At 52.8% G+C, this 18,640-nt stretch overlaps 1 protein-coding gene and 1 long non-coding RNA gene across 3 annotated transcripts; one reads left to right on the top strand and one right to left on the bottom strand.

The window, feature by feature from the left end:
* Positions 1-404: 404 nt before the first annotated feature.
* On the bottom strand, positions 405-18,153 carry LOC116946884 (tyrosine-protein phosphatase non-receptor type 11-like). Of its 2 annotated transcripts, XM_032962119.2 has the most exons (15): positions 17,942-18,151; positions 15,680-15,802; positions 12,068-12,286; positions 11,148-11,340; positions 9,164-9,280; positions 8,692-8,805; positions 7,868-7,964; positions 7,442-7,521; positions 6,254-6,412; positions 5,695-5,826; positions 4,581-4,735; positions 4,218-4,285; positions 3,766-3,917; positions 3,448-3,545; positions 405-3,283 (listed from the first exon to the last, which is right to left on the bottom strand). In XM_032962119.2, the coding sequence occupies exons 1-15, from the start codon at positions 17,953-17,955 to the stop codon at positions 3,244-3,246; spliced, it is 1,761 nt and encodes a 586-aa protein (XP_032818010.1). In that variant the 5' UTR covers positions 17,956-18,151; the 3' UTR covers positions 405-3,243. The 2 variants fall into 2 exon arrangements, with proteins under 2 accessions (XP_032818010.1, XP_032818011.1); XM_032962120.2 differs by lacking the exons at positions 405-3,283; positions 3,448-3,545; positions 3,766-3,917; positions 4,218-4,285 and having other exon boundaries at positions 4,577-4,735; positions 17,942-18,153.
* On the top strand, positions 3,200-7,055 carry LOC142929290 (uncharacterized). The gene is made up of 5 exons (XR_012945517.1): positions 3,200-3,309; positions 4,240-4,395; positions 4,587-4,699; positions 5,527-5,712; positions 6,129-7,055. It is a non-coding gene; the product is annotated as an uncharacterized LOC142929290 (long non-coding RNA).
* Positions 18,154-18,640: the final 487 nt, after the last annotated feature.

Below are 18,640 nucleotides of genomic sequence, written 5' to 3'. Positions count from 1 at the left end.
CACTTCTCATAGATTCAACACTGTCCCTGTACATTAACCTCCTTCCATTCTTCTCTTAAAGCCTCACCTCTTCTTCATCGCACATTCTATTCCCTCCCCTCGCCCTTCCACGCCTCCCATCCCTCCCTCACCCTTTGGTGACCCCTAAGCCCCCTCGATCGCTGTCACTCATTCCTCGGTCCTTGTAGCACGGCCCATTCAACTACAGTACAGCAATTTATTGTCACCGTTTTGTAAGCTGTGCTAAGCGCCTTGAATAAAGGCGCTCAATAAATGTAGATTAGATAGACGTTTTGTGATCATTTAGAGCTGTTATAGTGATACGAGTCTTCCGTGAAAATGTGGCTTTGGGAAAGTGCATTCATGCGATGATTCGTTGTGTTAAGTGGTTTAATGCAAATCAATGGTATTGAGTGAGTTTATTATGAACCATTAGTACAGTAATGAAACAACGCAACACGATGTCTCGGTCGGCGGAGGGATTCGTGGAGACGAACGAGAGGCCACGGCGCGGCGGTTTTAAAACTTTATTAATTTATAAAATACATGTCTGGGAGTTGCATTTCGCTTTGCTTAGGCACGGGATGTAGCGCAGACCCCTCCTCGTCTCCCGTCGCGTCGCACCCCCAGCACCCCCCCCACCCAGTCCCACCCCCCCACCCAATCCCTTAACCGGTGCCCAACAAATAACTTCACAGCCTGTGGGCAGCACTTCTAAACCGTTTTTTTTTGCAATACAGCTTTCCAATGCGCGTTCGGGTAACTTGACGATTGCGTTGTCGTTCGGCGCGACGATGTCCGACGTTTAGCTCCACGTACCGAGAGGATGAGCTTCTTCGGGAACTCGGAACGAAGCAGCTCCCCCCCCCCCCCCCCCCCCCCCGGGCACGCGGTTGCGAAACGTCGGACGTCAAGCTCACGAAACGACGACACGAGCGGCAACCCGAGCACAGCACAACCGCGACGATAGAAAAAAAAATCCTTCGCGGTTTATATATTTGTTGCAATTTAATATCCGCTTCGAAGAACTAACGTTGGTTACTCATGTGTTGTGTACGCGTGACAATTCTGTACCATAGCTTCACGCAAGAGACGCTGCCGCCAAAGATCGCCGGGAGGTTGCGTGCACCTGGCAGGCGCAGGGGCTGCTGCAAGGTCGAGCACAGGTAAGACTTGTCCTGGCTCACCCAGGTGTGGCAGCTCCCCTCTGGCTCCTCCCCCCCCCCAAGCCTGTGGCGTCAGTGTCGGTTGATTGGTTGGTAGCCACGTTGCTCGTATGTATGTTGAAGTTCTTTCGCACCGTACATAGCCAACTGTGCTAATCGGAGGTGCCCGCAAAGGAGAACAAACTTAAGACACATTGGTCCTGACTGTGCAAGTGTGGCGTGTGTGTGGGGAGTAGTGGCACAGTGGATAGTGCACTCCGGTATGAACCTGGCAGGCCCGAGTTTGATTCCCACTCATGGCCAATACCTGTAGTGATTATCTGAACTGGTTCTGGGCATCCCCTATGTCGACTCGGCCTCAAATGCTGTCCACCGCCTCTTGTGCTGTGCCAGTCTTCATAGGTGCTCGCAAACAGCGCTTGCCTCAACAGTCTGTTAAAAGGCTATACGGGGGGGGGGGGGGGGTCTGTGTTTGTGAATGACAGTACTGTACTGTGTAACTCGGTTTTGTGTGTATAATGGCATGCGAGGGCATATTAGTGTGCTGCTGCCTATGATACTATCAATAAGCTTGGGCGTTGGGCTATTTTTCAAGCTAATCACCTTCGGGTGTGAAATCTCCTCTGGCCCATATATTATTTAACATCTATTTTGACCATGTAAATGGCTGGGTCATGTACTTCACATTGCCAAAGCAGCTTTTGTTTGGCCGGATCGAAGGTTAATGGGCATGGTACATGCTTGACGAGATGGACCGGTGGTACGTACGGGAGGATGTGGCACTTGTTGACACCAGCAGTGTGAAGATGGCCTCTGCTTTGAAGGCTATTGGGATGCTAGGCAGTGGAGCGACGCTCACAACGAGCAGAGCTGCTCAAATTTAGCGGTTGGCACTATGGGGTGCACAGGTGGTGCATCTGTCATCTCAGTCAACCCATGGCACCTGGGGTCTGTCCTGAGACCTTCCAGCAGCTGAGCCTTCTCCCTTGTGACCTCAAAGTGCACCCAGCCTGGCACAAGTGGTGTGGTGATGTCGCCGCCACTTAGTGGCGAATGGCAGCTGTTGTGTGTAAGTACATGTGTGTGTGTGTCACACCAATCCTGAGGTGGCTGGCTCTCTTTAAACTGTGGCTCCCACCCGGCCATGGCTGGCTCTCTTTAAAGCGCATGTGGCTCCCACCCGGAGGTGCCTGGCTCTTTAAAGTGTGTGTTGCTCGTGCCCGGACATGGCTGGCTCTCTTTAAAGCGTGTGTGGCTCCTGCGCTTTCTCTGCCGTGGCGGGTGCAAGAAGGCCTCCTCCTCATGCGTGCACGCTCTCTACCATCACAGCTTGAACGATGCGAATGTGGGGCTCTGCACGACGCAGGCTCTCGACACAGCGTAAAATACAAAATAACACAAACGTCCGTTTAAAACGCCCGCGAAGGAATTCTAATACTTGCGGCTCCCCCTCACCAGAGCCCAGTGGTTGTGAGATGTCCGTATCACGTTTTAACGAGGCACGATTTCAACTGCCGAGAACCGCTTACGTACAACATATACGAGTTGAAAATCATCGATTGCGATGGAGCATGATTGGATTACGGTGTCATGAGCGTTGAATGTTATTGAAATTGGCGAATCGCTGCATCGTTACGCGCCGAGCTGCAGCCAACTTGACGGGCCTAGGGAGCATTTCCTCGCTCGCCCGCTCACCATCTCACACCCACACACTTGTGCCCCAACCTCATTTTGTCACCCATCTATCCACTCATTCATTGACCCAACTTCCCCACATAGAAATGCAAAAACCCAAACAACAGCGAACAGGAGGTGGCTGCAGCTGACTTGCACCACCGCTAGGTGTGTGTACAGGTGAGGTGTGTTTGTGTGTGCATGTGTGATTCACTATATCTTCTCGTCCAGTCGCCGGGAACTTCACGCGCTCTCCTCTGCGTGGAGTCTATTGTCAACTGACCATGTTTCTCTGACCTTTAAACACTAAGTCTGCCGCTACCCGAGACGTGGTGGGAGCTCGCTGTCCCGGCTTGACTTTTGGGCGTCGGGGTCAGACCCCACCCCGGAATCCATCGTGGTGTCAACAGTCTGAGGGCCTTCGGAACAAGCCTTCCTGACACCTGCAGCAACACCCGGAGAGGCACAGGCAAGCGCATACACGACTGTGTTACCCCATTGCGTGTCACCACCCCCTCATCGCAAATCACCTCCCCATCATGCATCACGTCACTGTCGCGCATCACATCACACTGTCGCGTGTTACCCCGAAGCGTCCGCCACTCACTCGGTGTAGGTGTGCACGGGCGTGTGGGGCAGCGGGCTGAGCGGGTCGGCCGTCGTGTACTTGATGTTCGTGTACTCACGCCCCTTGATTTTACTCCACTGCGAAGCGGCACATGCAGACACACAGACACGCAGACACAACACGGTCAGCGGTCCGTTATTTAACCGCTCACAACACATGGCTTTGCTCGAGATAGGGAGAAACTTCACAACGTTCGGTTGGTCGTAGCCAGAGATGCTCAGTAACAGCGGTCCTGTGGTGGTGATGGGCAGGTGCAGGTGGTGTGACGGCAGTGGTGCTGGTGGCTACTGCCCCCACCTGCTCCTCCAGCATGCGCTTCTGCAGCGTTTCGATGTAGTGCTGCACGGCACGGTACACAAACTTGTACTGCGCCTCCGTCTGCACCATGCCCGAGCGCTGGCTCCGCACCATCTGGATCGTCTTGGGGATGTCAATCTCGCAGTCGAGGCCTTCCGGGCACACACAAAGACCCCCCAGGTAGCCTTAAACAGGCTGTTGGAGCAAGTGCTGTAAGCGAGTAGTGCCTACAAGTGCCGGCATGGTACATGCGGGGGGCCAGTGCCACGCACGGCCCCCCCTTGATGAGCTGACCCAGAAGAGGCCCAGGATCGGTTCAGATATCCACGACCGAAATTGGTTATGAGCGGGAATCGAACTCGGGTCGCTGGGTTCACCGTGCAGCGAGCTAACTGCTACACTACCGCTCCCCACACATAGACCGCATGACCGTGGAAGGCATGTGATGCTACCTTTTTGCCTGATGATGCCCAGGAGGATGTCGATGACGATGACGGTTCCTGTTCGCCCAATGCCGGTGCTGCGGGAGGAGACAGAACCAGCAGCCCCCGCGTCACTCGCCCGCTCCACGCTGCTATCGCCACAATCGACTCCTCCAGCAGTAGCGGTTCAACCGCCGCGGACACAGAGGCACGTCTCCCACGATTATTGTTACGTTTTTTGTGCAGTTTTTCCCCCCCCAATATCCTGACTGTGCCATCGCAATGCAGGGCGACGTTTCGTGCAACAGCCCACCCCGCCTCTCCACTTGTTCTCCCCACGATTCCCCCCCTCCTTTGCGCGTCTCCCCTCCCCGCACGTCTCCCCGCTGCTACCTGCAGTGCACGACGACGGGCCCGGCGAGGGGCAGCCCCTCCTGCCGCTTGTTGACCTCCTCGAGGAAGCCGAGCACCCCCCCGGGCTCCCCCGGCACGCCGTGGTCCGGCCACGCCAGGTACTGGTACTGCCACACGCGGCGCACGTCCTCTGGCTGTGCCCATTCACGGTAGGAGGGGGTGGGCACGTGGTTGACGGTTAGAGTTACATCATCCCTAAGAGGTTGAGTCCCATTAGCCGACCGACTTTCAAAGCAAACCTATTAATTCTTAAAGCGGTTTTGAAAGACTGTAAGCGGTCAAAGGAAAGCAATCAAGTGGAAACGGGGGCAGGACACGTCACGAGAACTGCTGACGAGAGATGAAATTAAATCCGGAGTGGAGTTCGGAAGCCACGGACTGGACACGAGCAACTGGGGGAGAATCAAGTTTCAAGTTGATTTTGGTAAACCAGCTGAGAACACAAGAGACCAGGATAGCCTCATTTGCTAGAGTGCCTGGGGCATTAGTCTGCCAGCAAGGAGTGCAGGGGGTGGGGGTAACGTTTGCTGCTTTGCGAATAATCCCAGTTGAGTAGTTGGCAGAGTAATTTCCTTATTCGGCAAATTCGGAAGCCAAAGCCAACACTCAACAGCTTACTCTTGCGAACGACATCAGGGGATCTTTAACGTCCATCATTGAGTGCAGCAGACGGCGTAGACCATTATTACACCTACAATAATAGTCAGGGCAGACGTTGGATTTGAAACAAACAACCAGCTGCGAACACTCTTTGGCTGGGCCATGTTACACACCCCCCCCCCCCAAGTAAAATAGCTTTTGCCCAGCAGTGAGAGGTTACAGGCTGACAATAACAAGCATGCAGTAAAGGAGTTAAAAAAAATCGGGAGCCACAAGCGCCTAAAGTTCTCCACCCGCCCCCGCCGTTTTTCTGTTCCGTCCCCAGAAATCATCGACAGGTTCATTGCACTTAAATCAGAGCTGCTGCTGGCGGGCACACCACGACAGCGGGAGGTCTTGGCTGTGATGGCACAGCGAGCTCTAAATGAACGCCAGCTGATGTGCGGAGGAGGGCGACAACAAAGCGCTGCACGTAGCGGGCAGGAGGCCTTACCGCGTCGACGCGATACAGGTCCAGCTCCCGCACCACGTAGTCGTAGGCCTGGATCTCGTCCACAGAGCGCACGCACAAGCCCCCAAACTCCTGCGCGCCGCCCTTGTCTGGCCAGTAGTGCGCACACTTGTTCTGCAGTGGCGGGGGGGACACACAAGGGTTTGGGTTAAGGGTCAATGCAAGCTATTGCGGTATCACTTGAAGAGCATCCATTCGGAATTCTCGGTGTTAATAGAGAATGGCCCCTTAAGTGGATATCTTAGAGCTACCTTCCGAGATCCCTTCCAGTGACCTCTACTCAAAACACTGTAGGAGGTAGTGCTTTCCCAATCTGTTGCATGACTGTCAAAAGTAATATTTCAATTCTCTTGAGCTGGAATTTGGCCATATTAAGCGCAGTACCAAATTTAACGCGATGCTCTTTTTGTGTGCAGGTTCTGATTGGGAACCCAAACAAAACCTCTGAAACCTGGACTCGAACCCAGGACTCCGGGCTGCCGGACCACCTCCAAGGCTCGTGAAAACGTCTAGAGCAGGGGGGGGGGGGAGGGTGCCTCACCTTGCCTCTCTCCATCTCCTTGGTCACCATGACGACGATGCGGGAGTCCTCCTGCAGGACCATGCTCCACAGGTCAGCCACGGTGCTCTGCAGGCAGCCCTGCGTGGCGATGTAACGGCGCGGGGCGGTGCTCGGCCCGCGACCGTCAGATATGTCCGCCTGGGGCCGACGGCGCCGAAGAGAGCGATTCGAACAATTGCCTTCTTGAGTGAGCATCGTGGAAAATGTAATTAGAAAGAAAGCTATGATTGCCAACGTCTTTGAGAAAAGACGACGCATAAAGTACCGTATGTACGTATGTTGAACTTGTTTCGCACCGTTTGTTTAGCCGATCGCACTATTCGGAGATGCGGGGGAAGAACAAACTGAACAAAAAAAAGCAATGCCTAAGAATTGAGTTTTCAATCTAGATTTAAAAGTGCATAGCTCCAGTGGTGCTATGCACACGTGTATTTGGGTGATGTTTTAATTTTGTCTTTCACTCAGGAGGCCTGTACAAATGTAAATGTACGCGGCGATGATTTGTTAACGTTCTCGTCCGTTTCTCTGAAGGCCCGGTTCACATTGTCATTAACCCTGTTGTAGCGAGCACCCCTCCCCCTGATGCATGGGCCAACTTTCTACTGGGGGTCCCCGTAAGGGTGTCGTTTAATAACAAGGTAACATCTTTATCGCCTCTTGTTCTGTTGCCTTCCAATGCACAATGTCTTGTCACAATAAAGGCTCCCACTGTAATATCGTCTCCTGCTGTATCACAGAGGTCGTCCAGAATAAACACCTCCTTAGAGACCCAAGCATTGCACATCCTCCTGGCTTTGGCATTTCTCCTCAGAGCTACTGGTATCACCATCAACCGCATCAGAACATGAACAGGCTGATGCGCACAGCTCCTTCATAATTGTTAAACTAAAGGCAATACACGGTACTGCAATTGTGACCTTGCAACCCAAACTATGGACCATTTACTAAGACCACTGTGGTCCTGCACTCCTTCAACAGAGGAATCGCAAAAAGACGCCAATTCTCTCCTGAACCCCTCTCGCCGTGGCCAGCAGACCTTGACATTGCCAACTATCTCCTGAGCATAGTGCTGCCATACGCAAGAACAGAATATCGCCCGATTGTAAAGACCACCGCCCGTCAGGTCAGCGCGTTCACTATTGGGTTCGGAGGTCATGAGGGACTCACCACAATGAAGTTGGCGTTGATGTAGTCGGAGCCCGGCACGGAGAGGTCCACCTCCCGCAGGATCACCCGCGTGTGGTCAACTACGCACGCACACAAGACAAAGACAAATGTCCTCCCATAGCCTTAACAGACTGTTGGGGCAAGTGCTGTTAGCGGGTACCAATGAAGGCCAGCATGGCACACGCGAAGGTGCTGTGGCTAGAACCACGCCAAGCCGCATATCTCCCCACTCTAGGTACTTATTTTAGGCTGAGTCGACCTACGAAAATCCCAGGACCGGTTCATATAATCATCATTGGTGTTGGCCGTGAGCGGGAATCGAACTCGGATTTCCGGGTTCGTAGTGAAGCGCGCTAACTGCTGCACTCCTGCTCCCCTATACACTCGCCAACGCGTGTACACTCGCACACACTGATGTGCACTCACAGGGCAGGATGTTGCGGTAGCGGTTCTTGGCCTTGTTCTCTGGGCGCTGTCCCTCCTTGCGGCTGTACAACAGCTTGCACTCCTGCTGCTGCAGCGTCTGGAGGTCACCATCACAGGGGGTCAACTTGATACAGTACAACCACAGATATTGCTGCACTGTTGAAGCAGACCACAAGACCCCCAATTTATTATGCGTGGCGGTGGCAGCCGCCGATCAAAGCACCATCCAAGGGTTCAAACCCTGCTTAGTTTCCGGGATGCAAGAAGATTGGGTTGCACTCCTGGAGATTCGCTGAAAGGCGACCGATTTCATTATATTATTTTTACAGATGAAATGATTGCGCGTGCTTGTGCACATGGGAAGTGGGTAGTGTAGCGGTAAGCGCGCTGCACTACGAACCCAGCGACCCAAGGTCGATTCCAGTTCACGGCCACCCGCATCTCCAATTAGCACGGTTGGTGACAGAGTACGAAATAACTTAAACATACAACACGAGTGACGATTATCTGGCTCTCCCCTAGGTCGACTCGACCTCAAATGAGGCCGAGTTGATCTCAAACCTGTTGGGATGTGTAAAACATTGGTACTGGGAGACAAAGGTGGCCTGGCTTGGTGCTGGCCACCCACCCCTTTGTGTACCATGCCATCCTGAAATAGGTACTGCTTGCTAACAGCACTTGTCCCAGCAGTCTGTTAAGGTTACGCGGGGGATCATGCGCACACACATGCTGCTTCGCCAGGACATCGTTGGATCAACCTGTAACGGCCAGATCTAGACAGAACTTCTTTCACATCTGGCGAGGATGGCGCTAGCGGCACTCACCTCAAACTCCTCCCAGAAGCCCTGCTTCTGCTTGTCGGCGTCGGCGGGCGTCTTGCTGAGCTCGCGCACGCGGTGGTCAATGCTGGCCGCGTTGATGCGCGTCGCGTACAGCGGCTGTGCGGGGAAGCGCCACCACACGCACACGTGGGCACAAAACGTACCCAAGCACAAACCCACATACGATCCCGTCATCGCAAGCATGACCCAGTAATCTCAAAAGCTATTGCAACTAATTATGTACGTAACCCATTACTCTACCAATTACAGGTTCGATTCATCGGATAAGGAAATTTGCTCAAAATCTGCATTGGCAAATTCACTAGAACCTGACCAATTGACTACAAACATAGCAATCGATGATACAGTTTAAACGAGTGACAAATTTGATAGATTGTGACAGCTGTAGACACGATTCTTGAAATGTGAGCTCGCGAGAGACAGGTCACCCGGCCGGGGTGGACGATCTTCCCACCTGCTTGAGGTGGATGACGGTGCCAGACGTCTCCACCACGGGGTTCTTGCGGAAGTGCTCCACGAGGTCAGCGAGCGACTCAAACTTCTCCTCTACCCCGACGTCGTATTTTCCCTCCTGGTGGACGTCACAAGGGTCACGGGCAGCCCCCACCTCCGGTCAACCGCTCGACCAACAGCACCGCTCGCAGCACAACCCCTCTCACCACACACTGCGCCGCGCCTCGTCGCCACGTTACCTCTCCCCACACGCTCCCCCCCCCTCTCCCCGCACGTTCCCCCTTCTCCCCAGACGCTCCCTCTATCCCTGCACGCTCCTACCCTTCGCCCACTCCCACCTTCCGCCCGCCTGTCACCCAGCCGGCACGCCGTGCCATCGGTAACATACGGGGGGACCCGCCTTGGGCAATGCCGCCCGTTTTTAGATCGCAAGAGATTTTCACTGCGTCGTTATAAGACGCAAGGTATGCGGCTGCCGCCGCGGTGTGGGGGCTGGCAGCACGTTGCAATTGCATTCCCGAGGTCGCCGATTCCACCTCCCCGTACGGCAGTTTAAGCAATGGGCACGTTTCTTTAAAGTTTCATCAAGGATGTCTCGCAACCAGGTGACCAACTGCCTCACTGCCGTCTGCGAGTACCAGAGCAACATATATTGCACAAATTCCACGTAGCGTGCAACACATGCGAATTGCGACAAGACAAAGAGAGAGGAGGGGGGGATTGCAAGCCGTTCATCACCCATCATTGCGATCGATCTACGGAGTACAAATGCGGACAGGGCCACGGTGCCGAGACGACGCCAAAGCCAGTAATCCTATGGTGGAGCCATCGGTGTTGATGGTGGCGAACGCCCGTGATCCAACACTTTGGTACGCAAGGGTTGGTGGATCACGCGTGCTGATTTGCGCGAGGCTTCCCTGGATTTAAGAAACATTTTAAAACGATGCCTTCGCTCTTACGAGCGTCCCACCTTGGGACTCCCAAATTATTTCTAAACTAACTCGATCAAAAAGTTAACTCGTCCTAGTTTGTCTCTCGGGGTGCAGTGTCACATTCGTTCATCGGTTAACATCGATTCTTAAGCTCGCGACGCATGATTCAAATATGCGCGTGTAAGAATCAATCGACGTCTTGCGATTCGTGCAGCTTGTAGGCAATGGACGCATGTCTTCCCCGCTGCAGCCACTAGAGGAGCTGTCATTCACCGCAATCTGTACAACTGCCCCCCATCACCCCCTCGGTGGAGACAGTGAATAGATGATCTCTTTCAACCTCACTATCATGATCACAGTATTATGCTTGTTTCCCCAAGAAAGCCTCACCAAGTCTCAGGACTCTTTCAGGGAGGGTCTTGCCAAGTTGTTTGCATTAGGGGGGCGATTTTGCCGTTGTGTGTAATGCCATCTGCAGGTAATAGTCTTACAGAATTGGGGATGTTCGGCCAATGCTTGTTACATAATGTTTTCTTTTAGCTATGGGGGTAAAAAAACGTGGAACCCAGAGAAAACTCGCACAAAACAGGGGAGAACATATAAACACATACAGGTGGTGGAAATCCTAAAAAAAAAGATTACCACTCTGGCACTACCAAAATGAAACCAGGATATTTAGCACGAGTTATTAACGATATCGCCTGGTATACAGGAGGTTGTGAGTTTGATCCCGACCCTGACGCCTGTATATTTGGAGTTTGCGTGTCTCTCCGTGGTCGTGTGGATATTTCTCCAGGTCCTCTGGTTTTTCCCTCCACATTTAGAATCAACAACAACACGTTTAAGAGTATTTGCCTGCTGTAAATTTCCACGTGATAAGCCACTTCTTTGAGCTATCATTCGTTGCCAGGTCGCTTCTGAAAAAGATGCTTTACAGCTCAGTGGGCCTTACCTGCTAAAACAAAGAAATTTGGTGGCGCGCGTGTGTGACTGCGTGTGTGTGACCGCACGCGCGCGTGCGTATGACCGTGCGCGTGCACGCTCGTGACTCACCAGGCAGCGGATCATCATGTGCGTCACCTTGGGCTTCACTTCGTTGTTCTCCACGCGCTCCTCGCCCGTGCGCACCGACAGCACGAAGTCGCCCGGCTTGCTCTGGCTCTCGCGCACCAGGAAGCTGCCGCCCTTGCCCTTCTCGGCGAGCAGCCGCTCAGCGTCCTTGCCGGAGATGTGGCCGTGGAACCACCTGCCGACCGCGGCACGCACAAGCGGCACGACATGCCCGAACGCTCAAAATTCGAGCCGCCCTTGCAAGGAGCAAGGTGAACCATGTGCCTTGTTTGTCTCAGCGGCGTTTATCTCACCTGCCGAGTTAAATTAACGGACACTGACCAACATTAAAGAAACCATGCTGGCACAGATGCTTTTGCTGGGGGATTCATTTCCCACAATTATTTCCGTGCCGCTGTTTCGACTGGATTAGTTGACACTTGATTAGTACTGTATAGTAGTAGCCACAGCCAAAGCGAGAGGTTTACTGGTGTGTTGCGTGCATGAAATATTGTCCAGGTTACTGATCTGAAAAGACCTGGCAAAAGGCCCCGATTGAAGCCCCCCAGGCAATTGGCTTCCGCTCATTCCTGAAATGTACCCACGAATGTAGGGTCTGCCTACTTCCTTGTCCCTTTCCTCCACTCATTCCTATCCCGGGGCCATGTCAACATCCACTCCACGTTCCTTCGCAACCTGGCTCACTACTTGGGAACCCACGTCTTATCACGTCCTAGTGCCGACATCTTAATAATAATCATCATCATTGGATTTATATAAAATCACTCCGTGTGGCGTCAGGCGACCTGGCGATGGACCGTAAGGACCTCTAGGCCCTGCTGGGTAATGCGATATTGATATTTGCGATATTTTGTGCAAACACTTCTTAAAAATTACACTGAATTATGACCAAATAAACCGACCTCTTGACGCCGTGACCCCCGCAGCGCTCGTTGGCCAGGTCGGAGCAGTTGAGGGGGTAGCGCAGCTCGATGACGTCGCCGTCGCGCTCTCGCAGCTGGCCCTGGTTCTCCGTGTAGAACTGTACGAGCTCCGCGAGCGTCGCGAACTTCTCGCCCCCGTACAGGTCGTAGTAGTCGCCCGTGTTCTGGATCTTGATGTGCCGCACCTCGTCCCTCTGCCTGCGCACGCCAGGCGGTCACAGGGAACGTCAACGCGCCACGCCGGTGGGGGCGGCGGCCGACGGTTTTACCGCCGGGGAAAACCAGCGAAGTGCTGCTCGAGATGAACCACCAAATTGGTGACAGAATCGCTAAGTTGGCAACGCTGTGTCCCCCTCCTCAGCTCCCTCCTGCATCCCAACGCTGCCCAAACCCGCTCCGTACCTCCTAACATCATTACACTATAAAACACATTGACTTAATGCTTTCGTGACTGCAGGAATTCATATTCTTGGGTCTTTCGGTAAAGTCACGTAGATAGGTAAGACCCAAGAATACTATTAAAAAAAGAAAGACCCAAGAATACTACAAAAGACAATTTTTGTTTCTGGGTAGTATTATTTTATAATTATGCCTAAATAGTACAGAAAATGGCTATTTTTCCCCATAAACTTTGCTTTTGTGACCGGAACAGTGATATTTTGAAATGTACCTATTTTCAATGAGAAAACGGGCGAATTTGTGTCTTTTCGTTCACATAAAGTCAGAAAAAAACCATGAATCAAAATGTACATGTATTTATACTAAAGTCATGCAAAAATTACTACAAAAGATTTAGAAGTGAGTAGTTTTTCGAAATTTACGATTATACTGTAAATCACTTTCACAAATCAGCCCTCAAATGTAGTCTCCCATCATATTCTCGTTATATTGCCCTTGGTAGCGGCGTTCAAAGTCCAGTATATTCTGGTGGAAGCGATCGCCTTGCTCCTCCGAGTACGCTCCCATGTTCTTGAATTTATCAAGATGAGCATCAAGAATATAGACTTTGAGGGACATCCTACAGACCATTATTTCGTAGTTCTTCACCAGTCTCACCAGCTCTACATAGTTTTCGACCTTGTGATTGTCCAGGAAGCCACGAACCACTGTGACAAAGCTGTCCCAAGCTGCTTTATCCTTACTAGTGAGGTTCTTGGGGAATTAATTGCACTCCAGGATCTTCTTTATCTGTTGTCCGACGAAGACACCGGCTTTGACCTTTGCCTCAGACAGCTTAGGGAAGAAGTCTTTAAGGTACTTGAAGGCTGCTGACTCCTTATCTACAGCTCTGACAAATTGTTTTAGAAGGCCCAATTTGATGTGCAGTGGTGGCATCAACACCTTCCGGGGGTCCACCAGTGGCTCCCACTTGATGTTGTTCCTCCCCACAGAGAACTCGGTCCGCTGTGGCCAGTCCCGCCTGTGGTAGTGCGTCTTGGTGTCCCTGCTGTCCCAAAGGCAAAGATAGGGAAACTTGGTAAAACCGCCTTGGAGACCCATCAGGAATGCCACCATTTTGAAGTTTCCGATGACCTCCCAGCCGTACTCATCATACTTCAAGGCATCCAGCAAGGTCTTGATGCTGTTGTAATCCTCTTTGAGGTGCACCGATTGAGCCAGGGGAAGACACGGGTACTTGTTACCATGATGGAGCAGCACTGCTTTGAGGCTCCTGGATGAGCTGTCAATGAAGAGGCGCCACTCATTCTGGTTACAAGCGATTCCGATTGCCTCGAACAGACTGGTCACATTGCGGCAGAAGCAGAGCCCATCTTGACGGGTGAAGAAGCTGCAAAAAGGTTGATGACGCTTCCTCTGATCTGCGACTTGCACACTTTCATCCAACAAGTTCCACTGCTTGAGCCTAGATGTCAAAAGCTCGACATTGGACTGGGTGAGACCAAGATCTCTGATCATGTCGTTGAGGTCTTTTTGGTTGGGGTGGTATGGGTTTCTCTCCTCAGCTCCACCTCTGAAATTGCATCTGGATCTACAACATCTTCCTCCCTCTCTGACTTGCCGCTCTGTTCTAAAGACTGCTGCACTATCTCCAGAGGAGTGGGTACGGGGATCTCATGGCAGTGTGGCACCGAGGTGATGGATGAAGGAAGGTCCGGATACGTGATAGCAGGTGCATTCTTGCCAGTCTGACGTTTGGAAGGGTCCACCATGCAGAAATAGCAGTTGCTTGAGTGGTCAGTGGGTTCCTGCCAAATTCTTGGGATAGTGAACTTCATGGCTCTCTTTTCCCCTCTATACCATCCTACAAAAATACATTTACTTCACCCATGACTAATGTGTAAGAGATTCTCGCAACATTTTTCATATATGATATATTTTTTCAATAACATTGAAAATTGTAAAATATTTTTCAATTAGAAACTTTAACAATTTAAAAAATTTTGACGAATTTTATAACATAAAATTCCGAGCAACAATTGTCCATCTAACCTTCCAGAGTGTTTTTGCATTGCTCGCAGGTGAAATGAGGTACCCAGGGTTTGCCTTGATCCCCAACAGGCATGCCGAAATATGCCTTGTAGGCCTCACATCTTAGCAGATGCTTCCAGAGTCCTTTTCCACTCTTGTCTTGATAAATTGGCCGCAGACATAGCAAAATGCGTCTGCTGGATGCTTGCAGCCTCTTGATGCCATCTCAGAAAAATGCAGCTATGTATCTACTGAGACAGCTGGAACTAAATTGAACTAGTGGGCTTAAGCCCTCTGTATTTATACTACTATTTATATTACTAGAAAGTTATAGAATGTTGTAGAAGTTACTCCAAGTTTACTCAGCACTGAATCTATCTGGAATTTTCTGGAAAATAGGTACATTTCTAAATATCACTGTCCTGGTCACAAAAGCAAAAGTTTATGGGGAATAAAAGCTATTTTCTGTACTTGTCAGGCATAAGCAATTAGGAAATAACACTTACTACCCAGGAACAAAAAAAAAAATGTTACACATATCAGCCATGATCAATCCACTGAGTTACAGGCCTACGATGTAACAATCCACCCAGCAACGGCTTTGCTCACTGTAGCCAATAATCCAGCCAAGAAGATATGGCCTTGACGCTGGCCTTCAACAGCTCCCGGCCTTGGTCTCACCTTGGCCTTGTGGCTTTCGGCCTTGACCAGGGTTTTGTACTTGTAGGTCCTGTGGCCTTGAATCCAAGACTGGTCTCATCATCACTTCATATATAGCCTGCACCTCCCATGCAGTACATCTCGAGACATCTAGCAGCAGGTCACCCCCCAGTGGCAGCTGTTCCTGTGAGGCCCAAGGTGAAACCAGCACCTGCCCAAAAGTAGGCATTAGTCTGCCAATAGGCAGAGAAATTTGACAAATTTGGACCGTGATGACGGCACACGTGGCCTGCTCTTTGAATAACATCAAAGGATGTGTACCTTTGATCAATAAAGCAACGGTATTAACTGGGGCTGCCGCTAGACTTGAATCGCGAACCCCATGCAACGAGCAGCAAAACGTGCTCCTGCTTGGACCGTGTCACTGTTCCCGAACTGAGGTCATGTCTTTTAATCCACACAGCGGGTGGACGGGACGCAAAGGTCAGGTGAGCCTCTCACCGCACAGACAGGGTGAAGTCGCCCGGGTTGCTGGAGCTGGGCCGCACCAGGAAGGAGCCGCACACTCCCCGCGTCATCAGCAGCTGCTCAGCCTGCAGCCCCGTGATGTGCGGGTGGAACCATCTGTAAGGACGGGCGGTGGCGCAGGTGAGGATACAGGTGTGGGTGAGGGAGTGGTGAGATTATATAATCAAAAGGTAAGGGTGAGGATACAGCTAAGCAGACATGGTGAGCCTGGATATGAGACCACCGAGGTTGTTGTAGGCGTGGGGCTGCGAGGTGTGGCCAGGAGATGCGAATGATGAGCGGTCACCCCCCCCACCCCGCTCGTCGACACCGATGGACTTCGTGGCCAAACGTGCGGATTGTAGCAGGAGGCATCTGCAGGGATTGAGTGTTACCTCCTTCGTAAGCGTGGATTTTCTCTGGGTACTCCCACACGTAAAAACACTTAATGGAGTTGGCCAAAAACATCCCAATGTGTAGGACCACCACGGAGCTTGGCGCAGCTTCTGGTTGCCCTTCCCACTCGTCTGTGGTTTCCGGCGCCCTGGATCGTTCTCTCTCTCTGAACGTAAACTGCACGTGTTACAAATAATAGATTATGAGAATAGCACCATAACCACCACCATCACCACTTCGGCCACCATCATAGTGACCTCTATTGGCCAGTCGCAGCCCTGAAATCAGGTCAAGGTCAGAATGTGACGCGAGGTCTGGTGAAATCAGGTGAGATCAGTTCGTCCAAGGCCATGTCGGATGAGGTGAGGTCAGCTGACCCCATAAGCTGCGGTCAACTTGCATTGCGAAGATTTCGCCTCAAGCATACTGCACTTTTGTCACTGAAAATGACTCACCAGCACTGACCAGCGTGGTGAAGTATGGTCAAACAACCACAACCGACACGGAGCAGGGTCGACCTTCATCCAGCGGTGGCATGCATTACTGTGCAACTGAAAGGGAAATTACCCCCTAATCCACGTTGACGGTCCCTTGATTAAATAACACTATGTAACACGATTTTTGTTCCTGAGTATTAAGTGTTATTTTCTAACTGCTTATGCCTCAAAAGTATAGAAAATGGATATTATTCCCCACAAACTTTTATTTTGTGACCTGGACTTTACGTGAAGGAATGACACAAATGCACACCACGTTTTCTCATTGAAAATATGTAAATTTAAAAATATCAATGTCCTGGTCACAAAAGCAAAGTTTGTGGGGAATAATAGCCATTTTCTGTACTTTTGTGGCATACACCATTAGGAAATAACACTTACTACCCAGGACCAAAAAATATTAATTTTGTTACAGTGTAATAAATTATGCTGAACAAACGTGTATCCCTTGTGTTCATCCAATGCTTGAGGGCTTCCCCACGTCGTGGGGGGGGGGGGGTATAACCATACTTCACCACGCCGGTCAGCCGCGAGTTTAGCAAAGGTGATGGGGAGGAAGGGGACCATACACGTGAGAGCATACAGTACAACAATTGACAGTTCCGACAGTGCCCTCTGCTGAACAGGTAGAGCCCCTAACATCCCAACAAACAGCTGCTCCCTATGACGAGATGGGACCAGAATCTGGCGAGTTCCGATCTGGGTTTAACGAGGGCACAAACCCCCCCTGTACGCAAAGGGTAGCTCCTGGGTTTGGGCTCCTTGTATGGCACTGAGTGATTATGGGGGACCCGTGGGTAGAGGGATGAGTGGGGGACGACGGGGGACCTGGACCCCTAGGATGGATGGGATGACGACGGAGAGGGATAGGCCCCACCCCACACACACCCCCTGCGCTGGAGGGATATGGGGATAAGAGGGAGTCTGAGATTTAAATCACCGAGGGGGTTCGGCGATAGACCCAGCGAGTCGTGAGAAATCAGCCAAGGGACCGGTTGTCGCAAGGGATGCAGGCCCCAGCGGGCGAAAGGGATGAAAGGAAAGCGGCGAGCCCCGTGGTGGGTCGCCGCTGGGCGCAGGGATCGGAGGCCCTGGCGGCGCCCGTCGAGAGAGATGAAGACGACGCCAGCGGCGCCCGTCGACGGAGGGGCGAGTCGGGCGGCGGGTACGGGATTGAGAGATTGGGAGATTAGAGCTGATGGGGGCCAGGATGAGAGAGAGATATGGCCCCCCCCCCCCCCCGCGTTGGAGGGGGTTGGAGGGACGAGGGATGAGCCCCCCACCCCCCGCCCCTCGTGTTGTAGGGCCGAGGGGAGGGAGGCTCCGGGATGAGGAGGCCCCGCAGTGGGCCACTGCAGCTCACCTTTGGGAGGTCATTGCTGGGCTCGGTGAGGGCCCGGACCAAGGGCGGCCCAGGGCAGGGGAGGCCGCGGGGCCCCGAGGGGGGGGAGGGGTAGGGGACAGGGCTAGGGGGGCCAGGGGAGGCCACGGGGCAGGGCCCGGGGCCCGGGATCCGGCACTGTGGGGTCGGGGCCCGGGGACGCGCGGAGCCTGGGACTCCGCGCTTCCGGAGGCGGAGCCGGCTCCGTGCTGCCCCCTAGCGGCACGGGGAGGGGCATGGTCGGGGTGGGGGGGGGGGCGTTGGTGAGGGGCATGGTCGGGGTGGGGGGGGGCGTTGGTGAGGGGCATGGTCGGGGTGGGCGTTGGTGAGGGGCATGGTCGGGGTGGGCGTTGGTGAGGGGCATGGTCGGGGTGGGAGGGCATTGGTAAGGGGCATGGTCAAAATAATGGTGGGGGGAGGGGGCATTGGTGAGGGGCATGGTCGGAGTGGGAGGGCGTTGGTGAGGGGCATGGTCAAAATAATGGTGGGGGGAGGGGGGCATTGGTGAGGGGCATGGTCGGGGTGGGAGGGCATTGGTGAGGGGCATGGTCGGGGTGGAGGGGCGTTGGTGAGGGGCATGGTCGGGGTGGAGGGGGGGCATTGGTGAGGGCCATGGGGCACTTGTCAGGGTGTGGGGCACCGACCATGGGGCATGTTACTGGTCACGGGGCATGGCGCGCA

This window comes from Petromyzon marinus, chromosome 28 (genome assembly GCF_048934315.1).
Source record: "Petromyzon marinus isolate PM22_M1 ecotype Great Lakes invasive population chromosome 28, UKy_Petmar_22M1.pri1.0, whole genome shotgun sequence".
In the NCBI taxonomy this organism is placed as follows: domain Eukaryota; kingdom Metazoa; phylum Chordata; class Hyperoartia; order Petromyzontiformes; family Petromyzontidae; genus Petromyzon; species Petromyzon marinus.
Note: the sequence above shows the minus strand (reverse complement) of the source record. Positions and strands in the feature narration are given on the sequence as shown.

What these genes read in the sequence shown, in the direction of transcription:
- LOC116946884 (XM_032962119.2), bottom strand. An exon ending in TCAACGCCAACTTCATTGTG is followed by an intron (nt 6,413 to 7,441) that starts GTGAGTCCCTCA and finishes CGTCGGCCCCAG; the next exon opens with GCGGACATATCTGACGGTCG. An exon ending in GGGCATCATCAGGCAAAAAG is followed by an intron (nt 3,918 to 4,217) that starts GTAGCATCACAT and finishes TGTGCCCGGAAG; the next exon opens with GCCTCGACTGCGAGATTGAC.